The 26,690-nt window shown below is 39.0% G+C and overlaps 1 protein-coding gene across 1 annotated transcript in view; it reads right to left on the bottom strand.

Annotated features, from left to right (window-relative positions):
- col11a1a (collagen, type XI, alpha 1a) overlaps positions 1-26,690 on the bottom strand; it is a 79,213-nt gene that overhangs the window by 9,920 nt on the left and 42,603 nt on the right. Inside the window, exons 33-54 of the mRNA XM_070927996.1 lie at positions 26,025-26,069; positions 25,824-25,877; positions 25,584-25,628; positions 23,391-23,444; positions 22,675-22,728; positions 19,036-19,089; positions 18,550-18,657; positions 15,570-15,659; positions 14,375-14,428; positions 12,177-12,284; positions 11,929-12,036; positions 11,352-11,405; positions 11,100-11,153; positions 10,600-10,707; positions 6,999-7,052; positions 6,865-6,918; positions 6,596-6,649; positions 6,025-6,078; positions 3,568-3,675; positions 3,129-3,182; positions 2,897-2,950; positions 1,820-1,873 (exon numbers count right to left, since the gene is read on the bottom strand). Coding sequence (XP_070784097.1) covers positions 1,820-1,873; positions 2,897-2,950; positions 3,129-3,182; positions 3,568-3,675; positions 6,025-6,078; positions 6,596-6,649; positions 6,865-6,918; positions 6,999-7,052; positions 10,600-10,707; positions 11,100-11,153; positions 11,352-11,405; positions 11,929-12,036; positions 12,177-12,284; positions 14,375-14,428; positions 15,570-15,659; positions 18,550-18,657; positions 19,036-19,089; positions 22,675-22,728; positions 23,391-23,444; positions 25,584-25,628; positions 25,824-25,877; positions 26,025-26,069 — 1,476 coding nt within the window. The remainder of the gene's footprint in view (positions 1-1,819; positions 1,874-2,896; positions 2,951-3,128; positions 3,183-3,567; positions 3,676-6,024; positions 6,079-6,595; positions 6,650-6,864; positions 6,919-6,998; positions 7,053-10,599; positions 10,708-11,099; positions 11,154-11,351; positions 11,406-11,928; positions 12,037-12,176; positions 12,285-14,374; positions 14,429-15,569; positions 15,660-18,549; positions 18,658-19,035; positions 19,090-22,674; positions 22,729-23,390; positions 23,445-25,583; positions 25,629-25,823; positions 25,878-26,024; positions 26,070-26,690) is intronic.

Raw genomic sequence — 26,690 nt, 5'->3', positions numbered from 1 at the left:
TGCCTCCTGTCTTGGAGCTTTCATCTTCTCCTGATGCGTACCTCTTACTGGTGGTGAAGAGGCAGGCTCTTGATCAGCACAAAGAGCCATTTCAATTGTAGCACAATATACAGCGGCTAGACTCAATGTAGGTGTGGTATAGGTGTGTTCTTCGAGGCAAGGTTGCCGGAGAGAACCTTTTAGTTGGCTCTGCAGCATCAGGTGTATGACACTCAGTTACTGTTCTTAATGGAATAAAAATGCTACCAGTTACTGAGAAAGAAGAAAATGGTAAAATAAAATTAAAAAAAAAAAAAAAGTAGTATCCTGAACCCAAATGAGATCAAATGAAATGAAAAATAATTAAAGCCAGATGAGGTTAATAACTTTTCCATGTTTCTTTTTTTCCAAGAAGCAAAGTTGAATACATTTCCAGTATTAAGACATTAGCAAAACAGATTAAACTAAATTTGCTGATATGCTAAATTGACTCATTCAGAACCAGAGGCCATGCTAGAGAGAGATTTAAGGATTGTTGCAAATTTCTACAAGCATGCTGAGAAGGTACAAAAAGCACCAACAGATCCTAAACATCTCTTGCTGTGGAATTATGTATTCAGAGGAGCAGCCTGTCAGGGAGTAGCAGGGATCATCTCAGGTCCCTTTTTTTCTAAGTGATTAGAAAATAGTGTGATAAAATAGCCCTTTTCCTTACCATAATCCCTAGGCCATTTTGGAGCAGCATATGCTGATACCATGCTAAATACTCAGAATGTAAATTTCATTGGGCACATTAGAAAAGCAATCAATCCTGGTTTAAAAATGCATGACATGTTTTTTTTCCCATTGGACGGAGCCTTAGAGTCTCTTTGAAATGCAGTCAGTCACTCGAGATTGTGACTTTTCTTTCAAATTCAGGAGAATAGCTGCTCATTTTCATGTGGACTTTGAGCTTCACATCATATTGGAAATATGTTAATGTTCCATCTAGAATGTGTGCATTCAAAAAGCAGCTTACTGGCTTTGATATTTCACACTCAAATATCTCCTCATACTATAGGGTGCATGAAGGGGATCTTGGACTGGATAGAGTGAAAACTGACATCATCACATCACAATCAACACATTAAATGATTAAAGGCTTTATGCAATTTCATCTCCTCTCATAACTTCTTAACAACTTTACCACGTCCATGTTATGCCTTTGTTTTGCTCTGGCTGTCAGTCAAGCAGCCATGGATCAATAATGTGTCAGACTTGCTATTTCTCTCTCACTTTTTTCCCACTGCCATGACGACGTAAATTAGCTAATTTTTTTCCAGCTATTATTTGGTAAGCCTTTTCAATTTCTTCGTAAGAAAAAAAAAGATTCATGATTTTCACATCCTGCCATTCATTTCTCAATAGGGTTTGAGGGGGATTTCTTTGCAGACAGCGCAACGCCTTAACCCCTTAAATCTCCCACTTTGTTTTCCCCACTCTGCTTTTAATGAAAATGAATTGGATGAATTGAAAAGATTGAGTTGTTGAGGAGGAGTTGTTGTGAAGCGAGGTAGGGCACCAGTCTGTTGACAATGCCAACAGATACACTCTCACCTCATCTATTCTAAAATAGAGCTAAGGCATTTCACATGGGCTTGTTGAGTCATGGTTTTAAAACTGACAAAAGCTTTGGTCAGCAAGACATTTCATATCGAAACAACTCACTCTTGCAATGATGAAATGCCAACAAAGGGAACCATCAGACTGGCCTATCTATCTTGGGTTATTACCAGAAGCTCGTCAGTGATGCACACACAAATAAAAACACTGTAGTAATTTTTAATGGCCACAGACTTACTCTCTTGCCAGGTGGTCCAGGTGGGCCAGCTTCTCCTGATGGACCTGGAGGTCCCTGAAATGAAGCAAGGAAACAGGGGATGCAGAATACTATTAAAAGACAATAAAACAAGCTGCATTAACAAATGAGTCAGTGCTGATATGAATTTTGATGAGAGCACAGCATGCTTCACTAAATCTCTTGTTATGACTGCCAAAAGGACAATAACATAGAGCATACTGACATTTAGGGGATATTCAACACCAGGATAGTCTAGGAGACTTGAGCCAAAACCCAAAGTTGGATGAGGCGCTGCACTGGCTGAAATGATACATACTGTGCTCCCTGAGACACTCTCATCCAATTATCTCCGAGTTAATTGCAAGCAATCAAACCAATTTTCTATCATTTGCATTGGTAAATATTTTGCAGTTCTGAAAAGTGAGAGTTATTCAGCTGTTTTATATGTTAAGTACGCAGTTACATGTTTCCCTCTCAAAGAACACTGAGCCATTATACAAAGTTTATCATATTTTAATACACCTTCTAAACACAATTTTCCACTGTAGCATTTCAGCATGTAATCAGAGTTCATAAACAAAAAATCAAATATGTAACATTCATGGAGTAAAAAAATACTTTGTTTTTCTTTGGCAATGATAAAGGCTCATTTACATTCATAAATATTAATAAGAGTTGTGATTTGTTGCGCTTTACACAGGGCCAGCACATTAGTGTTTGGCTTTTATTTTTAATCATACTTAATGAATCTGCAAAGCAGATAAGTCCATTTACCCTACACCCAAGAGTATGGAGTAAATATCATGAATTAAAATGCTGCAGTGTAAATTATTTACTGACTAGATATAATTACAGCTTTTACTGGAGGCAAACGTGTGGTGGACTTCTATAATACAAACGTAAACAGGAGATATTCATACTCATTCATACACAGTGACAAAGTAGCTGATTGTTAAGATAATTAGATTATATTATATGCTTGTAAAGTCCCCCGTAAGTGAACTGTACACAGTACATGATATATAGTGCTGCAGTTATTTTGTTCAGTCCAAATACTGTGAAATGTCAAGAACTTACCGGCTGACCGGCCTCACCATCCTCGCCCTTCTCTCCTGATTCTCCATCAGTGCCCTGTAAAAGAGAGATGTGCTGGTTAGATAATGTCTGCCGTTAAAAATATCTACCCTATACTATAACTATCATACTGTTGAAATTATGGATTTAACATAATTGACAATACAAAGACATATTTGATCTATTGTATATGGGCCTATATGGGGTAAATACTGCTTAAAGATGTTATACTTACAGCAACACCTGGCTCTCCAGGAGGACCAGGGTCTCCAGGGAATCCGACAGGACCCTTTAAGGGAGAGAAGCAAAAGAAACCTGAAGCGCTGCTGCTGAGACATAAAATCCCTGGACACTGGTATTAAGGACATGGTTAGTAATTTAGACAGTGATTTAGTCCTGGTGTACCTGGTTACAGCCATTAAAGGCAATTTGATAGACTTAATGATGATGTTGCAAATCCATGAGAAAAGGCCTCACTGCATCCCATTACCATGCAGGCATAAAATATAATCTCCCTCAATAAAAAGGCTTTTTAGCTCTTGAATATGTTCTAGGATAAAATTGCCTGCCTCAAGGCTGGCAGGGGACACTTCCTTTAAAGCAGTACATTTGAGTCTGTTAGTTAGTGCCGGAAAACAGTCTTTGCAGATTTTGAGAGTAGTTGGCGAACTTACAGGGTTGCCCTTTGGACCGTCATCTCCAGGGGGTCCTTTGGCTCCAGCAGGTCCAGCAGCTCCAGGGGGGCCAGCCTCTCCTTTCTCTCCTCTCTCACCTTTAGGTCCCTATAGTGGTAGGGGGTGGGGGAGGGCATTCATTACATCAATATCACAGGGAAGGCATTTTTTTAAGTCTACACCAAACTGAATGGGGGCTACAAACTGTAGCTGTCAGAGGCTGCTGAGAGGAATTGGATCCAAAGCTGATCTCAGTGTGCGTAACAGAGGACAACAACTCTTCAACACTGCTGATATGAAATCAGACTGAAAAGTCTACATGTGTTTTTCAGCACTATGAGCTTTTAGATATGATGTTACTGTGCCTTTACAGTCCTGATAAAAGGGGACAATTTACAGTAATCTCAAATGTGCAATGTGTAGCTTTCAAGCGTTGGTAATATTAAGATCATTTTTCCTAGAAACACCATAGTCCCTAATGAGAATAAATATGTAGGACATGATTTTCATATCTGCCTTTACTCCCCTTCACCATCTGTCATTGCAAGAAACTGGAATCCTCCAGCTTCTGTAGCTCTATTTATGCTGATATAATGGTACACTCTTCCTGTTTTGTAAGATAAAGCACTTTTGCTTTGTGGCGTGAAGGAATTCAGCACATTCTATGAATTGTGATTTGGAGGCAAATCTGCTGATGATCTGAATAAGAGATTGTTCTGTATGTCCCCGTTTGCTGTATTTGGGCAGTCAGCTTTTTCTGTTCCATTCGGGGGAAGTCTTTACCAGATAACAAAAAAAGAGCTGTAGTTTCATCTACTACTAAACATTTGGCTAAAAGCAACATTTCAATCACTGTTGCATATGCATTTTAATTGATGTTTATTCTACACACACTTAAGCTCTTCTTACAGTACATCCACATCTTAATTGTATTTTTATCATTTATTGTATATTTATCGTGTTTGTGGTTAAATGCTCTTTCATGTCTGTCTGTTTAATGTGTATCATTATTGTGTGCCCGTTTTCAAATGGATGATGGATGAGGATGGAAATGTGCTTTAAGTATACTTAATTAAGTATACAAAATCTAATTGCAACAATTGTGTTGAATATTGTACATGTTGCCTTACAAAATAAGGTGAGTAACTCAATTTAACTCAATTAATTGTTTTCTCAATACCATTTCTTTTTGTTAGTAGTAACTAATGTATAATGATGTCTATATACTATACTGTAGTAATTAGAGTAAGTTTTATTGTAAAGTTATTATTGTTCCAATGCAGAATTAAATGTAACACTTTGATGTAAAAAGACAAAAAACAAACTGAAAGGCATTGGGTGGGGCTATGCTTAAGATGAGGACTTGAGCTGCACACTGACTTTGGAAATGTCAATGGCACCAGCAGTTTGATGAGGAACTATCAGGGGACATTATGAATGCTTGTAATCACGCTCCTCTGCCACTCCCACTGGAGATAGGCCATCTTTTCAATCTGCTGTTTTACCTCAATAATGATAAATGAGGCAGCAGAGCTAATAGAGCCATCAATGATGGGTGTTTGGAAAAAGTAAAAAAAAAAAGCTAATCAAAGTGTCATAAATCTCTGTCTGGCAATAACACAGGCAGGCATATGGATATGGTAAATTAACATGCAATCTTTCAAAATCTTACATCTGACATTCAGTATAACAAACTATAATTTAATTAGAACAATCTAAATACATGGTATTGAAGAGGACTTACAAAACTTGTAAAGTCCTTCACCACTGCCCCACTGTAGCTATCAAAACAGGGCAAATCACAGCTAGAAGCTGTACTCAGCAAAGTGGGTGTGTGGGGTTTTGATGCCAACTTTCTTCATGGTGACTGCAATCATTGTTCTTTAGGACAGAAGCACCAGGCGTATCCTTCTAGTAATTATGTTTTAAGAGTCTGGGAAGAGACTCAATTTGGCAGGCCATGTGGACATGGGGTGCAAAGCAGAAGAGCCATGCTGAGATGAACTACCAGCCTAAATGTGAGGAGCAATTACTTTCAGTGTGATGAATACACAGTGTCACTCTGAAGAAAAACCTTCTTGTTGAACTGGATTTTGTTCTATATTTGCCTAAAGTTATCCATTAAGCAACAGTTTTCCTGGAGATAACCTACAAATATATGTTGCTGATACTGTTACTGTACCTTGCTGTAGCAAAAATACATTTAACTAACCTCAGTGGTGTGTACATTAAAGTTTTGTAAAGTGAAGAGATGTTACTGTGTTTTCAAGTAGAGCCTGACAGACATTCATGGTAAGGCTGGGTGGCATGTTGAAAACTGAGAATCTAATATATGAGATGCGTGTTTATAAACAAGCTGTGGCACATACATACATAAAGACATACAAATATATGACATTCCTGCAACACATATTTAGCTTGACAAACTAGCAAAAAAAAACAACAGAGCTCACTTACCCCAGTTCCAGGCTCTCCAGGTTGTCCTGGGTTTCCGGCCTCACCTTGTTCACCCTGTGGTTAGACAAATGTCAGTGTCTGCACAGGTAAACCTTCACTTTCACACAAGGAGAGCTTCCAAATTAAGATGCAGCATTTGAAAAGAATAAATATCAACAAAAGCCAGATATTTAACGTAACTAAGTCTGTAATTGTAGTTGATACAAGGGTGTTAAAAGTTACTGTATCCCAAGTACCCTCTTAAAGTGTTGCTAGCTTCTCATGTCTCACATTCCAGAGTCATTTTAACAGCCGTGGTACAGCATTAAGTATTTATAGTGCAGCCGTCTGCCAAATGGCAGTAAAATGGACGAATCTTGTTGGAAGCGTTGTAAAATAGACATTAATAGTGTCAAAGCACTAACTCAGACAAAAAGCCTGGGCATACGAAATTAATGGACTGCAGGTGGTAACAAAGGGGGAAGCTGGGTGGTCTGGAATGGGCTGGAAGGGGTGGCCCAGCAGTGTGTCAGCCCCAGTGCATCGAGCTTGGCAGGCAAGACACCCTGGAGTGCCATGTTCAGACTCTTACCTTCTCACCCACGGATCCCATGGGGCCCACTCCGCCTGGAGGGCCTTGTGGACCCTGCAGCAGGAAATAAAAAAAGAGATGAGTCATCATCCATCACCTTGTGGGAGGACGCTGGATGACATCCAGGCACTGCGATGTAAGATCGGTGTGTAAGCCACTAAAGATGTAGTTAACTTCATGTCACAGTCTAACATGGAGCAAATCCTTTTTAATATATGCAGCTTATGGAATTTTGTGTATACACTTTGTTATAAATCAGCCAGACGTACATCAGCTCCACTAGGACCCTGAGGACCTCTGGGACCAGGGGGACCAGGAGGGCCCTGCAGAAAAGAAACACAGTGTTGGTAAAGTTTATTAAACTATTATAAAAATTCTTACAAGAAGCAGATGTGTCTCTTACCATGGGGCCAACATCACCATTCTCTCCCTTCTCACCAGGAGGTCCAGGAAGCCCCTGAGGACAACAAAGATGAATAAACAATTACATTATCAGAAAAGAAAATAATCATTTTACAAGCACAAGGTGCTGTTGCACAAATAAGCAATGGTGTTCATAATGTTTTAAATGTGTTTGTGCTGTTAACTGTTCTTGCTTGAGATTGAATTTGAGATTTGATTTAACTGCTGAAATACATTGTCGTGACGCACTAAAATATTAAATATGTCTGTGGGCCAGAACATGCATAAGTGAATCACTTGAGTCCATGTTTTAACTGCAGTCTAGTCCTATTATCTGCTCAATGAAATATTCAATGAGTATATGCTAAGCAAGGTCAAGATAAAGTCTTCTACGAGAAGAACCAGAGACCTACAAGAAACAGTCAAACTTGTGCAGACAAACTGAATAGAGCACTAACAGAATCAAAAGCAGTGAAATGTAGTGATGACAGAAGGAGCCACTTAAAGCAAATACACCAAATATTTCAACAGCTCTTTGAATTAGGTATGAGACATGGTAAGGAACGTGCATTAAAACATAGATGTATGCCATTCATTAAAGAGCCTGATTTGGCTGGACTTTGTATCAGATATCTCCACACTTGGGTGTGAGCACAACAGGGCTTTAAGCTTCCTTATAAATACTGAAGATGATCTTATTCTCAGATTCTCTACAAACATGTAAGACAATACTCGTCTTCTGTTTGCTTTCCCTTTTGTAGTCAGTGACTAGTTCATTTCCACTCAAAGGTGCAGACATAGGTCCAGCTCACTCATGCATGTGAAATGAGCAGCGTGGTCAAGACCTCATATGTGTGTTTGATCCCTGACATTTCTACCGGTAATTGCTGTGATTAAATTGCTGTACCCTGCTTTGCCTTGTGTGTGTGTGTCTGTTCTTGATCCAGAGGCAGTTTGTCATCAGTGTAAGGGGGAAGGTTGCAAGAGAGGAGATCAAAGAATTACTTCCTCTACATGTGCTTACACCAACCTCAAATACTCATAACGCCGGAGGAAAAAAAGACTCTTTGCAGACTGTTGTAAGTTTTTGTATGGGTGCAATGCCCTACATCTAAGTGTGTGTGTTCATGCCCCTGTTTGCAAGTATTTTACGTGGGTGCTAAAGACTGTGTAGCTGCATGCTGATTCCTGCCGTGCTGAGAAATCTCATCTGTGTAAAGGTCTCCTCTAGTCTGAGATCGTTAGCAGTGCTACTAATTATGCAGCATGGTAAATGTTCTCGATGAAAAACTGACAATCGGAGCAGGTCAGTCCACACAATTAATGGAATCGCGACAGGAAGTGAATTACTCCCAATTAAAAGTCCATTGAATACAATCCTGCAGAGATAGGATAATACACCTTGGAACGATGAGCAGTATTCTATGTAATTTCATCAAGACAATGACCCCAATCTCTGCAGTAAACTCTTAACGTGTTTAACTTGAAGTTGCATTAGAAGTTGATTACTAATAAAAGACATAATTACTAACAAATGGGCTACTACTGAGGGGAAGGTCCTACCTTGTTATATTATTATCATGAACATCAAAACATCATTAAGCCTAGTTGTAGTGTAGATTGGTTTATGTGTACATTTTATGTATAAAGCTGGTCTGCCTTTTATTTTCAGTCTGGTGTAAACTCTCCTTGGGTGGGTAGAGTCTACTTTACCACACACCTAGGAATAACATAAAAAGTCATCTCTAGAAAAAGCCTTATACACACATCAGTGCTGCATTTTGCTTTTTGACGTGAAACTTTTAATGTTATTCCTAGGCTTTTTCTAAAGCCTTATACACACTGACAAGCCTTCTTGGTGAGTTCTTTACAGTGAGGCGGTGTAGAGATTTTGATGAGAAAGAATCCTTACTGGCCTTCCTTAGCCCAGGTGGTGATGGAGGAAGGATGTTACCAGTGAATGAAGGTGAGAGGTGTAATCATTGCAGGTCAAAGCTTGGCCACCATACAATACACACCACGGATGCAATTAAAGCAGAGCATACTGCATGGGCTACTGTGTGAGTTTGTGTGTCAGCCTTTGTTTGCAGTGCAGCATGGCGTGGGATGAATGCCACACAGTTTAGAAAGGTAACTGAGTGACCCTGATTCTTATGTATGTCATCACTAGACAATGCTACTGCTACCATAGGCAGAATGAGTAAATACTAATAAATCAGTAAATTACTGAAAAATATAATTCAATTTAGTTTACAGACTTTTAGTCCATAGTAATAAAATGTAAGGGACATATAAGATAAAAAAATATAGAAATATATATAGCGAGTGGTTATACCTACTCAGTAGTAAGTAATAAAATAATAATAATTATTAATTTATGTTCACTTTGTTGAAGTCCTCCGTATTAAACACATTGCATGCTAAATCGGCTCTTCCTTCCCCATCAATGTGATTATTGTAGATTAGGGTATTGCAAAGCAGTTAATTTAATGGACCTAAAAACTCTCTTATGCCTTCAAAAAAACAAGATTAAACAATTGTATGTGTTTTATGTGTCACCCATAGCACCAACCAAATGCAAGACATAGCACGTCAACAGGACCACACAGAATATGAATCACAATATAAAGCATATAAAATGAATATGACGTGAAGCCCTAAAGTTTGGATTCTAACCAGCCATACATAGCTCAACAGGAAATGTCTCTTTTAACATTATCGTTATGTAGCCAGGACTGTGGCTCATAGAGAAGTGAATATTTTTATACCACAATGAGTTTCTCCTAATCCAGTGTGAGAGCTACAAGATCTCAGAAGAGGAAATGCTATCACTTGACAAGTGAAACAGTCAAGGTACAGTGGCAGTACAGTGGAAGCAAGTCCAAGAGTCACCTGTGTGTGGCTTTATATAGAATATAATTGGGGTGGCTGCATGAAAAATGTCATCTGCCACTCATATATGTTGGACTAAATGAATAAATGTTGGTCAAGTTCCCCCTAGACAAGAAAATCCATTATCTTATCTCATTGCCTCATTTTGTCTTGTTTCATGTACTGACATTGATTCTAGAAGACTCCTGATGTGACTGAAACTGTGTTCGAAACAAGGATCATTACCAAACCTGGATGCAGAGCAGACCTTTTCCTATGCTGTAGAGTAAGTCTTAAGAACTGAATATGGGACTAAAAGCCTTGTGAAGACAACTGCCTTTTGCAGTGTGTGGAGCAGCACAAAGCTAAGCCTAGTGAAAGCAAGTCCAGTTGGTGTGTAATGTGAATAGACAAGGTTGTAGTGGCATGATAGGCCTTTTTTCTGCCTTCTATTTGAAAATGTTAAAATGGATTGCTACAGTAAATTCATTATTTACACGTGTTCATTGACTGACAGTCTCAATGTAACCATACCTTTAACAAAAATAAATGTAACTATGTAGCACTACTGCAAAAGAAATGCTTGTATAAAAGATGAACTCTATAACGACTCTTACTGTTAGTAATCATAGCTTGGTATGTAAAATGTAGACTGGAAACAGTGAGTAAGTTACTATAAATTACTGTATGTGTTTGCAGCATGTGTTTGCACATGTGTGAATAGTACTAACCTGCAGACCGATGGGACCAGGGGGTCCAGGGAAACCTCTGGAACCTTCATCTCCTTTCTGTCCAAACATACCCTGCTGACCTCTGGGACCAGGCTCTCCATCAGCTCCCTGAGAAAACACACACACTTTCACTGTAAACTTTCCTATTAGATTTAACATTTTTAGTGAATGTATGTTCATATTATACTTATACTATATGTTTATTATTATAACAAGCTTGTAAGACATTGTTGGCAAAATGGTGTTGCATACAATATTATGGTCATTAAAATGTTTATATATAAATATGTGTGTATTGTTTACTGATTTAACACAGAAGAGATTCAACTTGACGTTTTTAAACACCTAGTGTCTGGTATTGCAAGACTTCTGGCCTGCATGTCAGCTACCTATCTTCCTGTCTCTCTCTCTGTTGGGTTTGTGACGCTATAGACATCACAAACTCACACATGGTCCATTACATCAGTTTCATTCATGCTTTTTAGGACACTTGTACTTACAGCAGGACCTGGAGCACCTATGGGACCTTGGAGACCAGCTGGGCCAGGAGGACCCTGAACACAAACAAAAAAAAGTCTCTACCACAGCATACACACAAATGTAAAAGCACCCACAAAAAAAAAAAACAGCACTTTTATTGTGATAATGGTGTTAGTGTTCTGTACGTAGGAATTCCTTCTGAAAATATGTAATACCACAAACTCCTTTATTACTGTGAAAAATGTGTGTGTGCAAGTAATGGACTTAGGCACCTGTTCTCCCTTGTCAGCTTTGCTTCCTTTCTGTCCGGGCTCTCCAACCTCTCCCTGGGAAAGAGAAACACACACACATTAAAAGTCAGAGCTTCTTCTCTAAATGTCAACAGCGAGTGAAAAATCATTAAAACCCCTCTGCTTAACACAAACAGCCATTATCTGCAGCTATAATCTTAACACGGCACTGTATAGACGCACAAATATGGAGATGTAAGACTTTTACTGTCTAGTTTATTGCATAGCATAGTAAACCTCTGCAGTGACATATGTTTGGCAGCTCAATAGAATACCTGATAGTAACCTTAAGGGGCATAATGATTGCAGGAGATGAAACAAGCAACAGTATTTCACTTTTACATCTCCTCTAATTGCGTTTTCTGGCGCATTTGGTTATGAAGATGGATAAACAACAGTGAGGAAAAGAGAGAGACATATTTTAGATGCAGATGGCCTGAGTGCAAACATGGGGATGAAGATTGATTGGCAATCTGATTCAATCCTACACATATCAAAGTTTGGGAATGTAGAGGGAGTTGTAACTGTGCCAACAGGATGGGATGGGTGGTTGACTGACCTTGTCACCATCCTCTCCAGGTGGACCTTGAGGCCCAGCAGGCCCGGGCAGACCAACAGGACCCTGGACACCATCACGACCGGCAGGACCTTGAGGCCCTTTCTCACCCTAGAAGAACAAAGACATTTGTTTTACTTACATTTGAAAAACTAAAAATGGTAGAACTGAAGGTCAAAAGAAGGAAAAGAAAAATGGCAACAGATTTAGGGAACAGAACGATTTTGTGTAGGAAAGAAAGAAATACTTACAGGTGCGCCCTTCTCTCCAGCAGGACCTGGGGGACCCTGAGGGCCAGGTCTACCAGACAGGCCAATTGGACCAGCTGCACCAGCAGGACCTCTCTCACCAGGAGAACCCTGTGAGTTTGAGAAAGACAGAGATGATGAGTGAAAGATAAAAGGCAGAAGTCATGTTTTGTTTACACATATTTCACCATAGTTTTCTCGGCCGGCCCATAAATATAAATGAAGTATGCTGTACAATAACCACTGCCATTAAGACATCTAGAAAGTAAGACCCAACTCAGTTCCACTGCTAATAGATCAACACACATACACAAACCCTTTTAAGAGGAATACTGAGAAAACAGCAGGAGCAACACACGTTAACAGGTGGCTTTTAAGTCTTTGAAAGCAGCCAGTATTATCTGCTGTCGGGGAGCTGACGTCTTGGTGGCTCTCTAAGCTCTGAGCATCTTGCTCCTGCTGCTGAAAATGCATTTCTGAATGAAAGAGGCTGCTGCTGTGTATCAGTATTCAGATACAGGAACTCAGTGTTCACCTAAATCCATAAAACATGATGGTGAATGACACTTTTTTTTCATCTCTGCTGTACTGAATTAACTCATATGCATAAACTTTATGTTACCAGGAAATTTAAATTAGGACTATTCTATATTCTGTCAAAACCTAAATAATAAAGCTGTGTTGATCTCATCTATATAAAATCCACTATATATCATGAAATATTAAGATTTCTTTTTGCAAATATTCTAAATTGTTTGGGTTTATTTAATGAATTTCACTAATAAATACATTTTCCTCCTGTAAAGCCTGTGATGTATTGTATTGTCATTTACAGCAGGGTAGTGACGATAAAAAGTATTGTTTGTGAAATGCATTTGAAGCATATTCTGATGTACTTTGGTCACAAACATGGTGAAATGACAAATGATAAAACTATGAATGATGCAATAGTTGCATAGGCTTTTAGCTACAGTGTGTTATGGGCTTACGATAGTTTAAAAAATGGTTGTTTAAATGGATTACATAATTATATATTACTTTAAATAAATATCATTATAAAATGGTTCATGTTAAAATGCAATAGAATACATTACCGGTTGTTAAGGCAAGAGTTATGACAGCTATGGGCATTAGTTGTATTTGTATTTAATGAGAGAAATGGATAAGTGAAGTGAAGTGAGGCAGTGATGCTTAAATGTTATATGTTAAACTGTCTATTTCCATTTATTTGTGGTAGCATACATGATGAGTAAAATTCATGATTAGGAATAAGAAAAAAACACTGAGTTTTATGAAGAAGCTCTAGAGTATCTGTGACTGTGTATGTGTGAATGTAAGAAGAGCATAAAGTGCCGGGATGCAACCTTTGGGACAGGTGAGGGATGTGCAGGAGCAATGCCTGGGATGACTAGACACTGTGACTCACCATATGGATGCTCTCCTGGCTCTGTGGTTTTGTTGTGTGTGTTTGTTTGTTTGTTTGGGTCTGTCTCTGTGTGCCAGGAGGAAATGAAGCAAACAGTCTTGATACCCAGCTACTCTAGCGCATGATCGCTCCCATGACAAATCGCTGTGTGCAATGGGACGAGATGAAATTTGGTGATGCTTTCATTGGAAAATGTATAAATAAAACCCTGATGACGTGACCATGATGGCTTAATGAGTTTATATGTATTACACGTGTACTTAGTTCACTCTGTGCAATTGAATTTGATTTTCTCTCATGTCTGCCTTTAATGTCACACACTGGACATCACTAGCATGTGTGAGTGTATATATATTCATGAATGTGCAGCACTGCCCGTCTGAAAAAGAGCATACTACTCATCAAACCTTACCTGAGGCAATAAAAGTTAAAATAAAGAAATAAATGTTAAATTTCCCTGATAAGTTTGAGAGCTTTGCCTAAAACACCCTGCCTCCCTGGTGGTCTTGTCAAGAGGAAAGCAAGCATAAAGATAGCCTAGAAGTTAGCCATTTTTAAAGCTTTTCCTGTCCAAATGATGTAAACTGCCCTCTGGTGCTTGGCATATGCAGGCCTCGCTAAAACATAAAATACACTCTACAAGTCTCTACACTAATTAATAACACAAATCAAATATAAAATGACAGAGAAATCCAATATAGAGAGGAAAGAAACCATCTCTTTTTTTAAGTGAACTTCCAAAAGGTACTTTGATGTCAGGTAACTGTATACTTACAACTGGACCAGGTGGACCTTGGGGCCCCTCTCCTCCCTTTAGACCTGCTGGGCCCTGAGGAAAAGAAGGAAAAAACATATGAGGAGTTGTTGAATCCAGTGTAACTTTAAATCAGCCAATGCATCCGGTCTGCAGCCCTGCATTTCAACACCTCCATCATCAGATGCCAATCCAACCTGGACTGTCGTTTACTGGTTTGTCACTTCAGCCAGACACCACTAGAAATGTGCTTTAAGTGCATTTAAGCTCAGAGCACTGCTCCAAGAAATATCATTGCTATTGGTATTTTCATCCTGGTAGACCACCAACATGGATCCAAGAGGCCAAAAACAATCCAACATCCATAATAGCTAACTCAGTGCTCTTGTGGATACTACTGAAAGTGGTGGGAATTTGCACATATATGGATACATAAGTTGTAAGTACACATGACTGTGTGTGTGCATGTGGGTGTATACAATTTTTTGTTCTGAACAAACAAGTTTGTGAGTTTCGTTTTGAACATGCAAGGGTGTGTATAAAATGTGTGTGTGCAGCTCCCTAGTGGGCTACAAAAGGGCACATGGCAGTATGGGTAATGAGTCTCTGCTGGCTCTGGCTGTGTGCTTGAGTAAATTACAATGGCAGAAAACAATCAGCGGTGCTGCTGGCCTGCAGAGTCTGACTGACCTTGAGGATGCAGGCGGCAAAACACTTCCTCTCCCCACAGTATATCCATTCCCAGCCACCACAGTCTAATTGCCAACATTCCCCACTTAATAATTTATTGAGTAAATAATGCACACAGAGACAAACAGATAACTTTGCTGCCCCGAAAAAAATGCTGGCACTGAAATATGAAAAACAAGTCTTTGAGTTAAACCAGCAAAAGATCTTACAAATGGATCCCAAACCAACAATACCCTACTTCTATAATAGAGGACCATGATGCATTGCTGCGGTTAAAACAGTGGTGTCAGTGGCGGTGGAGCGATGCAGAGGCACGCCTGTTCATTTGTAAGATGTCGTTTTGGATTTCCTCTGCACTGGATTGATTGCTAGGAGTGAATTCCTGGGCTGGTGTCTCTAATGAAGTGAACAGCTCTAGATAGACCCTGGTTCATTTGTTATGTAGCAATGTTCTGTCACTTTCTACTAGCAAACACATGTGAAGGGAAGCTATGATGAATAGGTGCAGGTGGAGTGGAGCTCTTACCGTGGCGCCAGGTAGACCTCTCTCTCCAGGGAAACCTCGAAGGCCAGGGGGGCCGTCTTTGCCAGAGGATCCCTGTGGTCCAGGGTCTCCCTAATACACACAATCCCACATGTTTGTGTTAGAATTAGTGTGGCTCATAATACATTGTAATAATTATAATAAACTTTTTTCAAATAATTTATTTCTGATCATGCTTTGTTTCATGAGTGACTCTAATGAAAGTTCAAGGAAAAATGTTTATTGCAGAGCAACAGGGAGCATTTCTTTTCTGCCAGAGGCCCAAAATATCAACCTCACAAAGCCAGACTACATCTCACGAGCACAGTTTTCACTACAAGATTCTGTCTTCAGTCTGGAAAACATCTTTCAAGAACTGACTAAGTCTGACCAGATATGTTTTGGACCAAACTATAGGAAGTGATGATGTCACATGACGAGACTTATTTCTCAAATATCAAAACATGAAAAATCTCCAAATCTATTTAAACTCAAATGTATTGAGTTATACTGTACCGGAAATCTGTGTCTGTGAAATCTGTGTTTATAGAACGGCTGTTGTGCTTTTCCAGTTTGAAAATTAGAAGATTAATAACAGCCCAACAAGTGGTGAATTCATCCAGTCAGGTCTAAGAAGAGAGCTGTCATCTATTCTGCTGCCTCCCTGAGTTGATGCCCATCCAAGCAAAATGGCAACTGAGCCTCATCAGACAATGAACAGAAATTGTAGACAATGCCAGACTACCAAAGTAAATTTCTTACACTGAAATCAAAGTGGTAGCCTAGTTCCTCAGGCAGGTTGGTACACAGTTTAAGTATCCACATGACAATAAGCTTTATAACTTTCTATACAGGAAACTGGTGTATGATGAGCTTTACTGAAGTGTTCAACCTTTGACCTTTTCATATGAGACTGCTGTCACAGATGAATTACTGGTCCCATTTACAGAGATTCATGACTGCAATTGTTGTTCAGTATATGTCACTGTTAAAATTACACTGAATTACTTTACATAAAAAAGTACTAAATAAATGTAAGTTTAGCCTCTCTCCTTATACTGTGTCAGTCTGAAAACCTTCAGTCTTCAGTCTTTTCTGCAGCAGCAGTGAGGTCTTATAGTGAAACACACACAACCTTAAACTTAACTTTAGAAGTGTTGAATCGGTGTTGGCATGGTGTCAGTAACGGTTTGGAGATGCAAAGCACATGACAGCTAAATCTTGTATTTGAAACTGCATTGCACTCAGACAGAACCTTGTAAATCAGAACTTAAGAAATGGCCATCCTACTTAAAGATGCTAAACATCCTTCTCCTCTGAGCCCTCTGGTGAAATGCAGGTATGTTTCAGCATTTAGGTATTAAAATAAAGTACTACATTACACAGCTTGCAGCTGAGCAAGAGAGAGCTCTACATTCTAAAAGTGAATACAGATTGAAAAGCACACAACAAGCAAATCTAGTATATACTAATGGCTTTTAACATTCTACCAGGAACAGAAGTATACTTGTTTTGTAGCTGACATCCATCTTAATGGGTCATTAGCTGCAATTAGTTTGAACCATGTATGTATTCTGTGGATTCATTAGCACTGTCACCACATAGTCAATACATAAGCTTTCACATAAGATTTCAGTCTTCTAAACTCAATGTCATTTGGAGATCTTTGTTGAAAATGTTATATAATACAAATAATAAACTGCTTAAAGGCTAAAAGCTCAAAGGTAAAAAAAAAAATCAGGGTTGACTCCACATAATACCAAAAACATGTGGGCAGAGATCTATTTTGACTGAAATGAGCAGACAGAGTTCTTGCATAAGGAAGCACAATAAAAATGTGTTCAACTTCTGCAACTGTTTCCATGCTCTGCCCCCTTCCTTAACCCTCACCTCAAATACTGAACAAGCCCTAAAAGTTGCCTTGTATTCTGTCTACAAGAAAGGAATAGTTTCAATAATTTCAGAGAAACCTTGTTTACTTCCTGGTTGATTTTGTACACCACATCTCAAAAACAAGGACATTTGATTTCAGAAAAAAGTTACTTCTGGCTTAGTTCTCTTTTCTTTTGTATTGGCAGGCTGACTTTATCTGCAAACAAGGAGGCACAGAAGAGTGGGCTTGAGAGGTATAAGAGGATTTGGGCTCTGCTGCCAAGACCTCCACAAAGTGTCCCTGGCATACTGATGCGCAGGCCTGAGTGAAGTGAGGAGGAAAGTGGGCCTGTGAGCAGCGGAGGGTTGGTAGGTAGTGGTCGGACTTGATTAAACTGTCTGCTTGGGGAAGACAGGGAGAAAATGAAAGCAGAAGACATGGGGTTTGAGGGAGAGGATGGGGAGCATGGGGATGCTGAGTGGTCCTGGGAGTTAGGGGGCTGGTTTGGAGCAGCCCATACTTCTACAAAATGGCTACTGTCTGCTCCTAATGGGCACTCAATTGCCGGCCAGGGAGGACCAGGGAGGGAATGTAGCCAGACTCTCAGCTACTGTATCTTCAGCAGTCACTTGCCAGAGTCTTGTATAGCACTGAGAGTAATGGTGAGACTTTGGCGTTTGCTGGGGTGTGTTTTGGGGTGAAGTTATTGCTATAGATTTATTTCTGCTTCCTCACAGTTTTATTTAAGCAATCCAGTAGTCTATTGAGCTTTGCATGCCCTCCAGAAGTAAAACTGCTTGTGAATGCAGCTGGTTCAATCTGCAAAATCAAATCATGTACGATAATTGCAACTGCATAAGTTCAATTTGCAGCCCACCTCTATACTGTTGATCTCTCTGTCAACCTCCCTGCCTTCTTTTCTTCAGCGTAACAAACACAAATATGATACAGCCCATGAGAAAAGCTGAGCTCACTCTTCTGAAAACATTTAAGTAAAAGGGGAGCAATGGGGCAATTTCGAGCATGTTGTGCTACTACAGAAAATAAGTGAACATAAAAAAAATACTATACTATGTTCTCCCCTTCAGTACAATTATACCAGACACATACCTTGGCTCCTTCCTTTCCAGCAGCACCTGGAAGACCCTGCTCTCCGGGTGGGCCAGGGGGTCCAGGGTGGCCTCTCTCACCAACGGGACCAGTCTCTCCAGTTGGTCCCTAAGATGTGATCACACAGTTGGATTATTTCAACATAGCAATGATACAAAATGGCCAATACAGTTATAAAAATCTTGTAATTTACACCAATTTACACCAATCTACAATAGATTTACCATATAAAAATATCAACCCATGTAAAAATATCAACCTGCACTATTTTCTTTTAGTTCTGATAGGGTACTAATCATTGAGGGTGGTGGTCCTCAATACCATCATCTACATACATTTATGATTTCAGCGTTGTTCTGAATAGCTGCAACAGTTGCTATTTTTTGTTGATAATTTATTACAATGAATTACAATGCCCCAAGATGTCACATTAAAAAAATGTATTCTTTAATAATAAGTGTATTCTTTATTAAAACATTCTCTTACCTGAGGCCCGACAACACCTCCTGGGCCTGGTGGACCAGTTTTTCCTTGGAAACCCTGAAAAAAGATTAAAAAGCCTTATTTATACGGTTTATGATAACAATGGAAACACACAGCTTATCTATTAAAACCCAAGTATAGAAACCATAGTGATTCTTCTTGAATTGTTCAGCTGATAAGCAGGGATTTAGGTTTTGGCTTGGCATTTCCTTGATGTAGGAAAAAGGGGTTTTCAGGTTATATTCACAATCAAGGATAGAATCTCTTACATCACAATGCTGGCTAGTAAATTACTGTAGGCAAATGTACAATCCTTTGATATATTGTATACATTGATCTCTTCGTTATGTAGATGTTAAGATTACATGATAAGATTTTATGGCTTTTAGCCTTTACTGACTGGAAGCACATACAGGAAATAGAGAGAGGGAGACGACATGCAACAAAGTTCTCTGGCTGGAATCAAACCACGCTATCAGGCCCATTCATGAAGTAGATGTACCTGACCACAGACAATACCTTCCTTAAACGTATTTGGGAAACTATTATATTGTACTTTTCAGTACAAACATTAATTACATCACATGACCTCAGAGGTTGGCTGCTGCAATTAAGATTTACAAAGCACAGAAGCAACAGAGGGATGCAAAGCAGAGGAAGGACATCTGACATGTCATTAACAATGACAAGAAGCTGATAACTCTTTAAGGAGTATACCTCACAGCGAAGATACATGGATATTCATGCCACTGGGACACCGAGGGCATCCTGAAAACATATTTTCAGCCTCTTATTAAGAGTGATGGGTTCCAACATGTATACACTTTTTCTGCCAATGTTTGAACTGTTTTGGTAATTTAACATTAGAGATTTCTGTATTTGTTTCTGTTTCTGGTCTTTGCTTTTCTCACTGGTTTGAGGTGGGCCACATCCACATCCCAATGATGTATGTATTAAACTCTTAATAAATAATAACTAAGAATGTTGTTACTTTAACTTGACTGTTGACTATTTTGTCATGAATATTTAACTTTATATTTAAATACTTGATTTGAAAGTTTTCATAGGCTTTGAATCTTCATTAAGCAAGCATTTTTGGAACTAATATTATTATGTGACAGGGCCACTCAGTGTCAAACCACTGAGAATTCTGACCCAAACTCTGAGTTGATTTTAAATTTGAATTTAGAGTCATTGCTTAATTTATTTTCTGATTTACAAATAAGGAATGTGTGGTTGAGTTTCAAACAATTCATATTAAATTGTAGACAGTTATTTCTATCAAACAGGGTCAGGCAAGCCCAGTGTACACTACCTGCCCAGCACCAACAAATAAAGTGGCTGGTTAGGAAAGTAGAGCGTCTAACAGCAAAACACCCCTTGAAGTTTCTCAAAGAGTTGATGAGCCAAACCAGAGCTAAAAGAACAGTGAATATTGTGCTTACTTTAGTCTGGCAGCAAGACATGTAACTCCAGTGGGAAGATAATGTCACTTTAAGCATCTGCCAGCTATCACATTAGCTAATTAGTTGCAGTAAACTTGTCGCATGGGTTTACATTCACAGTGTGTATGGTTGATTTGCATTACAGTATTCCCCATGTATATTCTTAAGCAGATTCAGACAGCAGAACAGGGCAAGCCAAAAAAGATACAAGTTCAACATCTCAAGCATTGACCCTAACACTGCAACACAAATCAGATGAACTTCTGTCTTCCAGGAGAGGAACAATCCAATCTGCATTGGCTCAAGTCCTCTTCCAAGTACTCTATGCTTTCCAAATACTAACCCAATGTGATGTCTATCTAATCTAATGGAGACATACCTGCCACCTTTATCCAAATTGCTAAATACTGGTGTTTCCAGACATGTAAACATGTAATGTATTACAACAGAGTGGCATGAGTGAACACAGTGAAACTCTCTCAATGCCAAGGAGTGATTCGCATAAAGCAAACATCTCAAACTGCAAGGGCAGAGTGTTGGGTGCACACTGACTTTTCCACTGATTTCCATTTGATCTCTGGTCCCTCAGTCATCAAACTGCATACATAACCAATTTTCACTGAGGTATTACATTTATGACTCATTTCATTTGTAACTTATTATCCTACAGCCAAACAAAGGTTTCGCATTCAAGCTCTTAGAAAGCCGATCTTGGCTGACGATGACTCTAGGCCTATTGATCACTATGTGTTGTGATTTATGGTGATGTGTTATTCAATGGAAACCCTCAGGCCATGTTGTTACAGCATCGGCCCTGACTCAGAGACACCGACTCAAATCTTTATTTGCACTTCCTCAAATGCAACTTGTGTTGCCGGGGCTGGGCGTCTATGAACATCTTAATTGGTGTGATTTATTCTCATATTGGATGCTTGTGGAGCCTGTTCATCAGCGCATAAATCTACAGCCATAAACACCTTAATGAAGACTCTATCGTTGTCGCTTGAATAGCAGCAAAGGCAGGGAAGCACTCGTGTGTGGTGTATTACGTTATCTATAGGAAAGAGGCAGGCGGAAAGGGAAGCTTTAATGATAGAGGCGATGATCTGTCGAGCTTTTAGTAGAATTTATTGCCCTCTGAGCCTCGTCAAACCAAGGTGCACTGATGCATACCAAGTACGGAGGAATCGAAGCTGAGAGCAGGGGATTGCAACTAGATGTGATCAAGTCAAACTTGCTTTGTTTTGTGTTTTTATTGTCAGATAAATCTCATGTCTCATGGGATTCAGCATCTATGCATCACTGCATCTTCTGTACAGATTTAGTACAGCCATTTCTCATCAAGCTCATACTGTATTTTGAAAAAAACAAAAACCAAATTGTATGTTTGCTGGTTCAGCAACACCTCAATTACCATTGCTCAAGTATTTTAAAGCAAACAATGCTAAACAAGGACACCTTGTTGCAACTGGACAATCTAAGTTCAGCATCCTTCCATTGGTAACAAGATTGAAGCTGCATCAGAGGATGGTTCCCCAGCTCCCTGGTGTCCATCTCTATGAGATAGAAGTCTGAGCCATCTGGATTTACTCAGACAGAATGCAATGTGTTTGTGTGTGTGTGTGTGTGTGTGTGTGTGTGTGTGTGTATAGAGACACAAGGGCTTTTGTCTTTAGAGTTTTGCTTTAATAGACATATTTGCCCCTTTGGCATCCCACTGAGATGTCGTATCGCTGATTGTAATCCCCGGCATACAAGAGCAATAGAGATAAGGTGTGGAGGATGAAGAGGGGGGGGATTTAATTGAAGTGCAGCTCACTGATTGGGAGGATCAGATCTGTCCTGCAATCAAGAGGCAATTTGAAGATTGAGAGCTAAAAAGCTCTTGTTGGCAACTTTAACCTCAATGGCAGTTAGTATACAGACTACCAGCAACAGACAGACGACAAAACTAATTCTTGCGGGATTTAAACACGATCAGACTGAGTAGTGAGAGGAGATTCCTGATTAAACATTTCTGAAAAACGTATGAGGTGTCACACTATTTGCTCTTGCAGCGGAAATATGCCAAATCTGTGTGTGAAAGTGTGAAAAATTAAGTTATATTGAGTTCCCAGCAGGAAGTGAGAGGCTGAGCCTAAACAAAGAAACACAGTGAGTGAAAGCTCAAACAGGATATTGCATCTTTAGGACTCACCGTCTCTCCGCGCTGACCAGGGTGTCCGGGCAGCCCATCCTTTCCAGCTGGTCCCTGTTAGGTGAAAATCAAGATACACACTCACTAGGTAACCTAGTACATTCATCATCATCACATTCATATCTCACGTGGATAATCGCACTACAAAATTGGCCCTATTGCTAGAATAAAAGTTTATTTTTCCTAGATGAGATTTTATTATTGCAGTATTGTACAAATGCTTTGCAGGCACAAGAGACAGTGCGAACATAATTTTCAGATTGGCAAAGTCGTAGATAGGCTACTGGAAAGCTAATGAAAAAATAACAGGTTCTATTTTTTGTTGAAAAGAACAACATCACTGGCTGAGAGCCAAGAGCCAGCTATGAATCTAACCCAAATCAATAGGTGGAAATTACCACTTGTCTCCTGCCTAGACTGGGGAGTGAGAAAAAGGGTTCTGCTTCAATAACAGTTAGACTAATGATCCCTGCACAGAATTAGGGATATTGCTATGTATTACTGCACCCCATGAACTCCTCAAATTGAATCAATTGTGACTTCTAATGTTTGCAAACTAGGCTAATTTGCTGTTGAGACAGTAGGAAGACAAAATGAAATAAGAGTGTAGACAGTGAACCTCAGGAACTAGCTGCAAACCATATCGCCTTACTGTAGGTTTTCCAGCACATTGAGCTGTTAAGTGCATATAGTGTCTAGGAATGTGAAATACTTACAGGGGGGCCCTTTGGTCCAGGGAAGCCCACTGGTCCCTGAGGTCCTTGAGGCCCCTGCAGTAGACAAACAAACAGTCAGATTGATGAGAGATGCACAAAGACTACTATGTCTCATTATGTAGTTATGAGATGGCTTACTTCAATGTGCAAAAAGAAAAATGAAACAAAATATAACTGTAACAGGTTTAAAAGTTTGTAGGATGTCATGTGGACATATAACTATTTCCATAACAGCTTGAGAAGGCAAATTAAAGCTACTCAATATCATAAAATGATCTAAAATGATTGTTATCAGGTGAGTCCATTATTCACTAGGCCATTACAATGAAAAAAGGTTTTGGTCACACTCCCTCCATTATCCAGCCACAACTATTCAGCCACAGAGAAAAGTAGTGAGTGTGGAATTATTTGTGGTACAACTAGGCTTAATCTTAGAATGTAATCTTTGAGTTTGAGTGGTGAAAAGGGTAGTAATAATTTTATGAGCCAGTCAATAGGGAGATTTTTTAGTAACTGTTTGTATTCCATTGAAGCCTTTAGCTGAAGCCATTAGATGACTGAGAATAATCATATTGTTTCGTGAAGTATGTTGATCAGTTAACAAAACTGGTTGTGATACAAGAGTTCGAAACAGCCAATTAGATGTTTAATTAATATTTAATTATATATTTTATGAAGCGTATGTACCCCCTAAAACTGAAGTGCATATATATTTGATTTTGTATATTAAATGATAGGTTGAGAGAAGCAGAAATGAAAAAATGAGACAACTGAAGAGAGGACATTAGCACCCACATCAGCAAATATTGAGAAAAATAACATGTTCAGAGTCTGTCAGTTGCCACTTACAGAATGTTCATACAGTACATGTTGTGTGTTGATGAAGTGAAAATGTGTTTTTGGAAAGCTACTTGAGGTAACATAAGGGTTTGGGATTTAGGGAGATTAAATATAGTTCACATATAAAATATCCAATGCAAACTGATTTAATCTTTTGCATTCTAATATAAACATGCCTCAAATTGAGAACTTTCACAGGATTTTTTGAAATATTTTTCATTCTAAGAAACATGGGCTGCATATGCTGTTAAGCAATGCAGACAGAGTTCATGACATTATAGGTTGTCCAGCTGGAACTTTTGTTCTCATAGAATCATTTGTTTCGAAAGTCAAGAGCCACCTGTCAGCTTCTGCTTCGACATACTATGGAGTGTTCTGAGAAACTCACTCAATAGGAAATCTTGAAGAACTGAGTGCATTTTAGTCACATCCACACTCAACATACAGTAGAGAACATTGAGTCACTTCACTTGTTCATTTCAACTTAACCCGACACCCAAATCCAAAAGCTTGTACAAACTTTGGTTACACTTCTACATTCTTGTTTTAGCCTTCATCTAACAGAGGGGAGGCTCTGCTTTCTGATGAACTCGCCTTCATAATGCTTTGTCAGAGTTGTAATAAAGTCAGTTTCTCCCCCTGCAGTGTTAGGCAAATGTAAATGCAAACTGAGCACTTGCTGCAGCTGCTTAACAGTTGAACCCTTTCTTGTTTCATGCCTTCTTTGGACTTCACTAGATTCCAGTCAATGTTTCACCTTTTCTTTGTTACACAGCAAAATCAAATTGCACTAAAACACCACTGGATATCGAACAAAATCTAATGAAAGATATTAAATAGCATGGCACTGCTGGAAGGCTTTATTGTGAAGAAACTGCAGAGATTGTAGGACTAACTCATTGCTCAATAAAAATTCCTATAAATCTAGATTTGGACAATTTAATTTTCTTTTTTGTTGGAGCATCAGTTTAAAACACTACAAAGGAGAAACTTCATTATGTACTTCATTACAACTCATAGTGAAGGCATTAAAAAAAGCATGAACGCTGCTGTTTGTTAGATGAAGGTAGGAACAGGAAGAAAGCATTAAACAAAACCCCAAATGACAGCAGTTCTACATGGCAGTATGTGTACTTGTTTTAGGGCAAGGAAGACTTCATAGAACAAAGAGTCACTTTATGTTGACAAAATGGAACACATAAACATGCATTAAATCAAAAACTTTACTAGTAAAGAGTCATGGATTTTGAATGACTCTTAATCTATTATTTCCAGCGAACCTTACTGATCTTGTATTTGTATTTTATTCACATGTATTATAGCCATCCCAGATTCTGTGTGTTATGGACTTACTCTCTCTCCAGGCGGGCCTGGAGGACCGTCATTGCCTGCTGTGCCCTGCAACACACAACAACAAATCATCATTAGTTAGTATTTAGATATGTTTTTGCACTACAGATATTTGGCATGGACCAAGATGGGAGCAGTAGAAGGTGGCATTGTTCAGAAATCTGTTTAGTACTCTGTCATAGAGTCCTACACAGTAAAAAGCCTAAAATCACTGTTTTGTTATGATTAGTATGGTTGTTGTACCTTGGGACCTGGTTTTCCTGTTGGACCTCTGGCTCCTCGAGCCCCACGAGGACCCTACAAAAAATGAAAAAAAGAATCAAACCGAAAGCCTAGTAATACAATGTACAACTCGTTGTAGTTCGCAGTTCAGGTTCCATACAAGATGATTCGACACTATTTAGTTAGTTTTATTCATCATGGAAAGCATGTGAAAATACATACCGTTGGACCTCTTTGCCCTCTTGGACCAGGTTTGCCTGCAATGCCCTGTTAGATAATCAAAGGTAAAACATTTTAGGCCCTCACACATACTTCCTGTGTGTCATCAACATTAATCCACTTCTGACAACATCTGTCCAATAGAAAAGAGCTAAAATCACATCTACAGTGCCAAACAACCACAGAACAATTTGTTTCCTGTTCTAAATGAGTAGCTTCAGATTCCTTTATTTTAAGAGATACAACTGCAGTTGTGTTATAACATTTTCCTGATCACTGAGAAACATCTTACTTGCATGAATCTACCCATGAAATCTTTTGGAAAAATGTGTGAACTTTGAACTATGACACTAATATCTTTGTTAGAAAAAAATGAACAACAGGTCTCAATGACAATAAAAAGTACTGGAGTTGTTTACAGGCACAATGTGCACTTCTTGAATTGCAATATCTTTTCCACTGGGTGGCTGACTAAATCAGCACAAACAGCCTGCCAACAAATGCAGCGAAAATATTTCCGCAATAGCTGGAAATTGCTTTCTGGCTTTAAGTCAACACTGGACAAAATTAGATTTTATGAAAAAGTATTGAGTGTTTAATTTTGGCAGGTAGCCTTGGCACAAGTCAGATAATGTACTTCAAAACGTCCATTAAATTCTTCTGATGTAC

The sequence above is a fragment of the Enoplosus armatus genome, chromosome 21, assembly GCF_043641665.1.
Source record: "Enoplosus armatus isolate fEnoArm2 chromosome 21, fEnoArm2.hap1, whole genome shotgun sequence".
Classification (NCBI taxonomy): Eukaryota; Metazoa; Chordata; class Actinopteri; order Centrarchiformes; family Enoplosidae; genus Enoplosus; species Enoplosus armatus.
The sequence above is the reverse complement of the archived record's forward strand: the minus strand, read 5'-3'. Positions and strand labels throughout refer to the sequence as shown.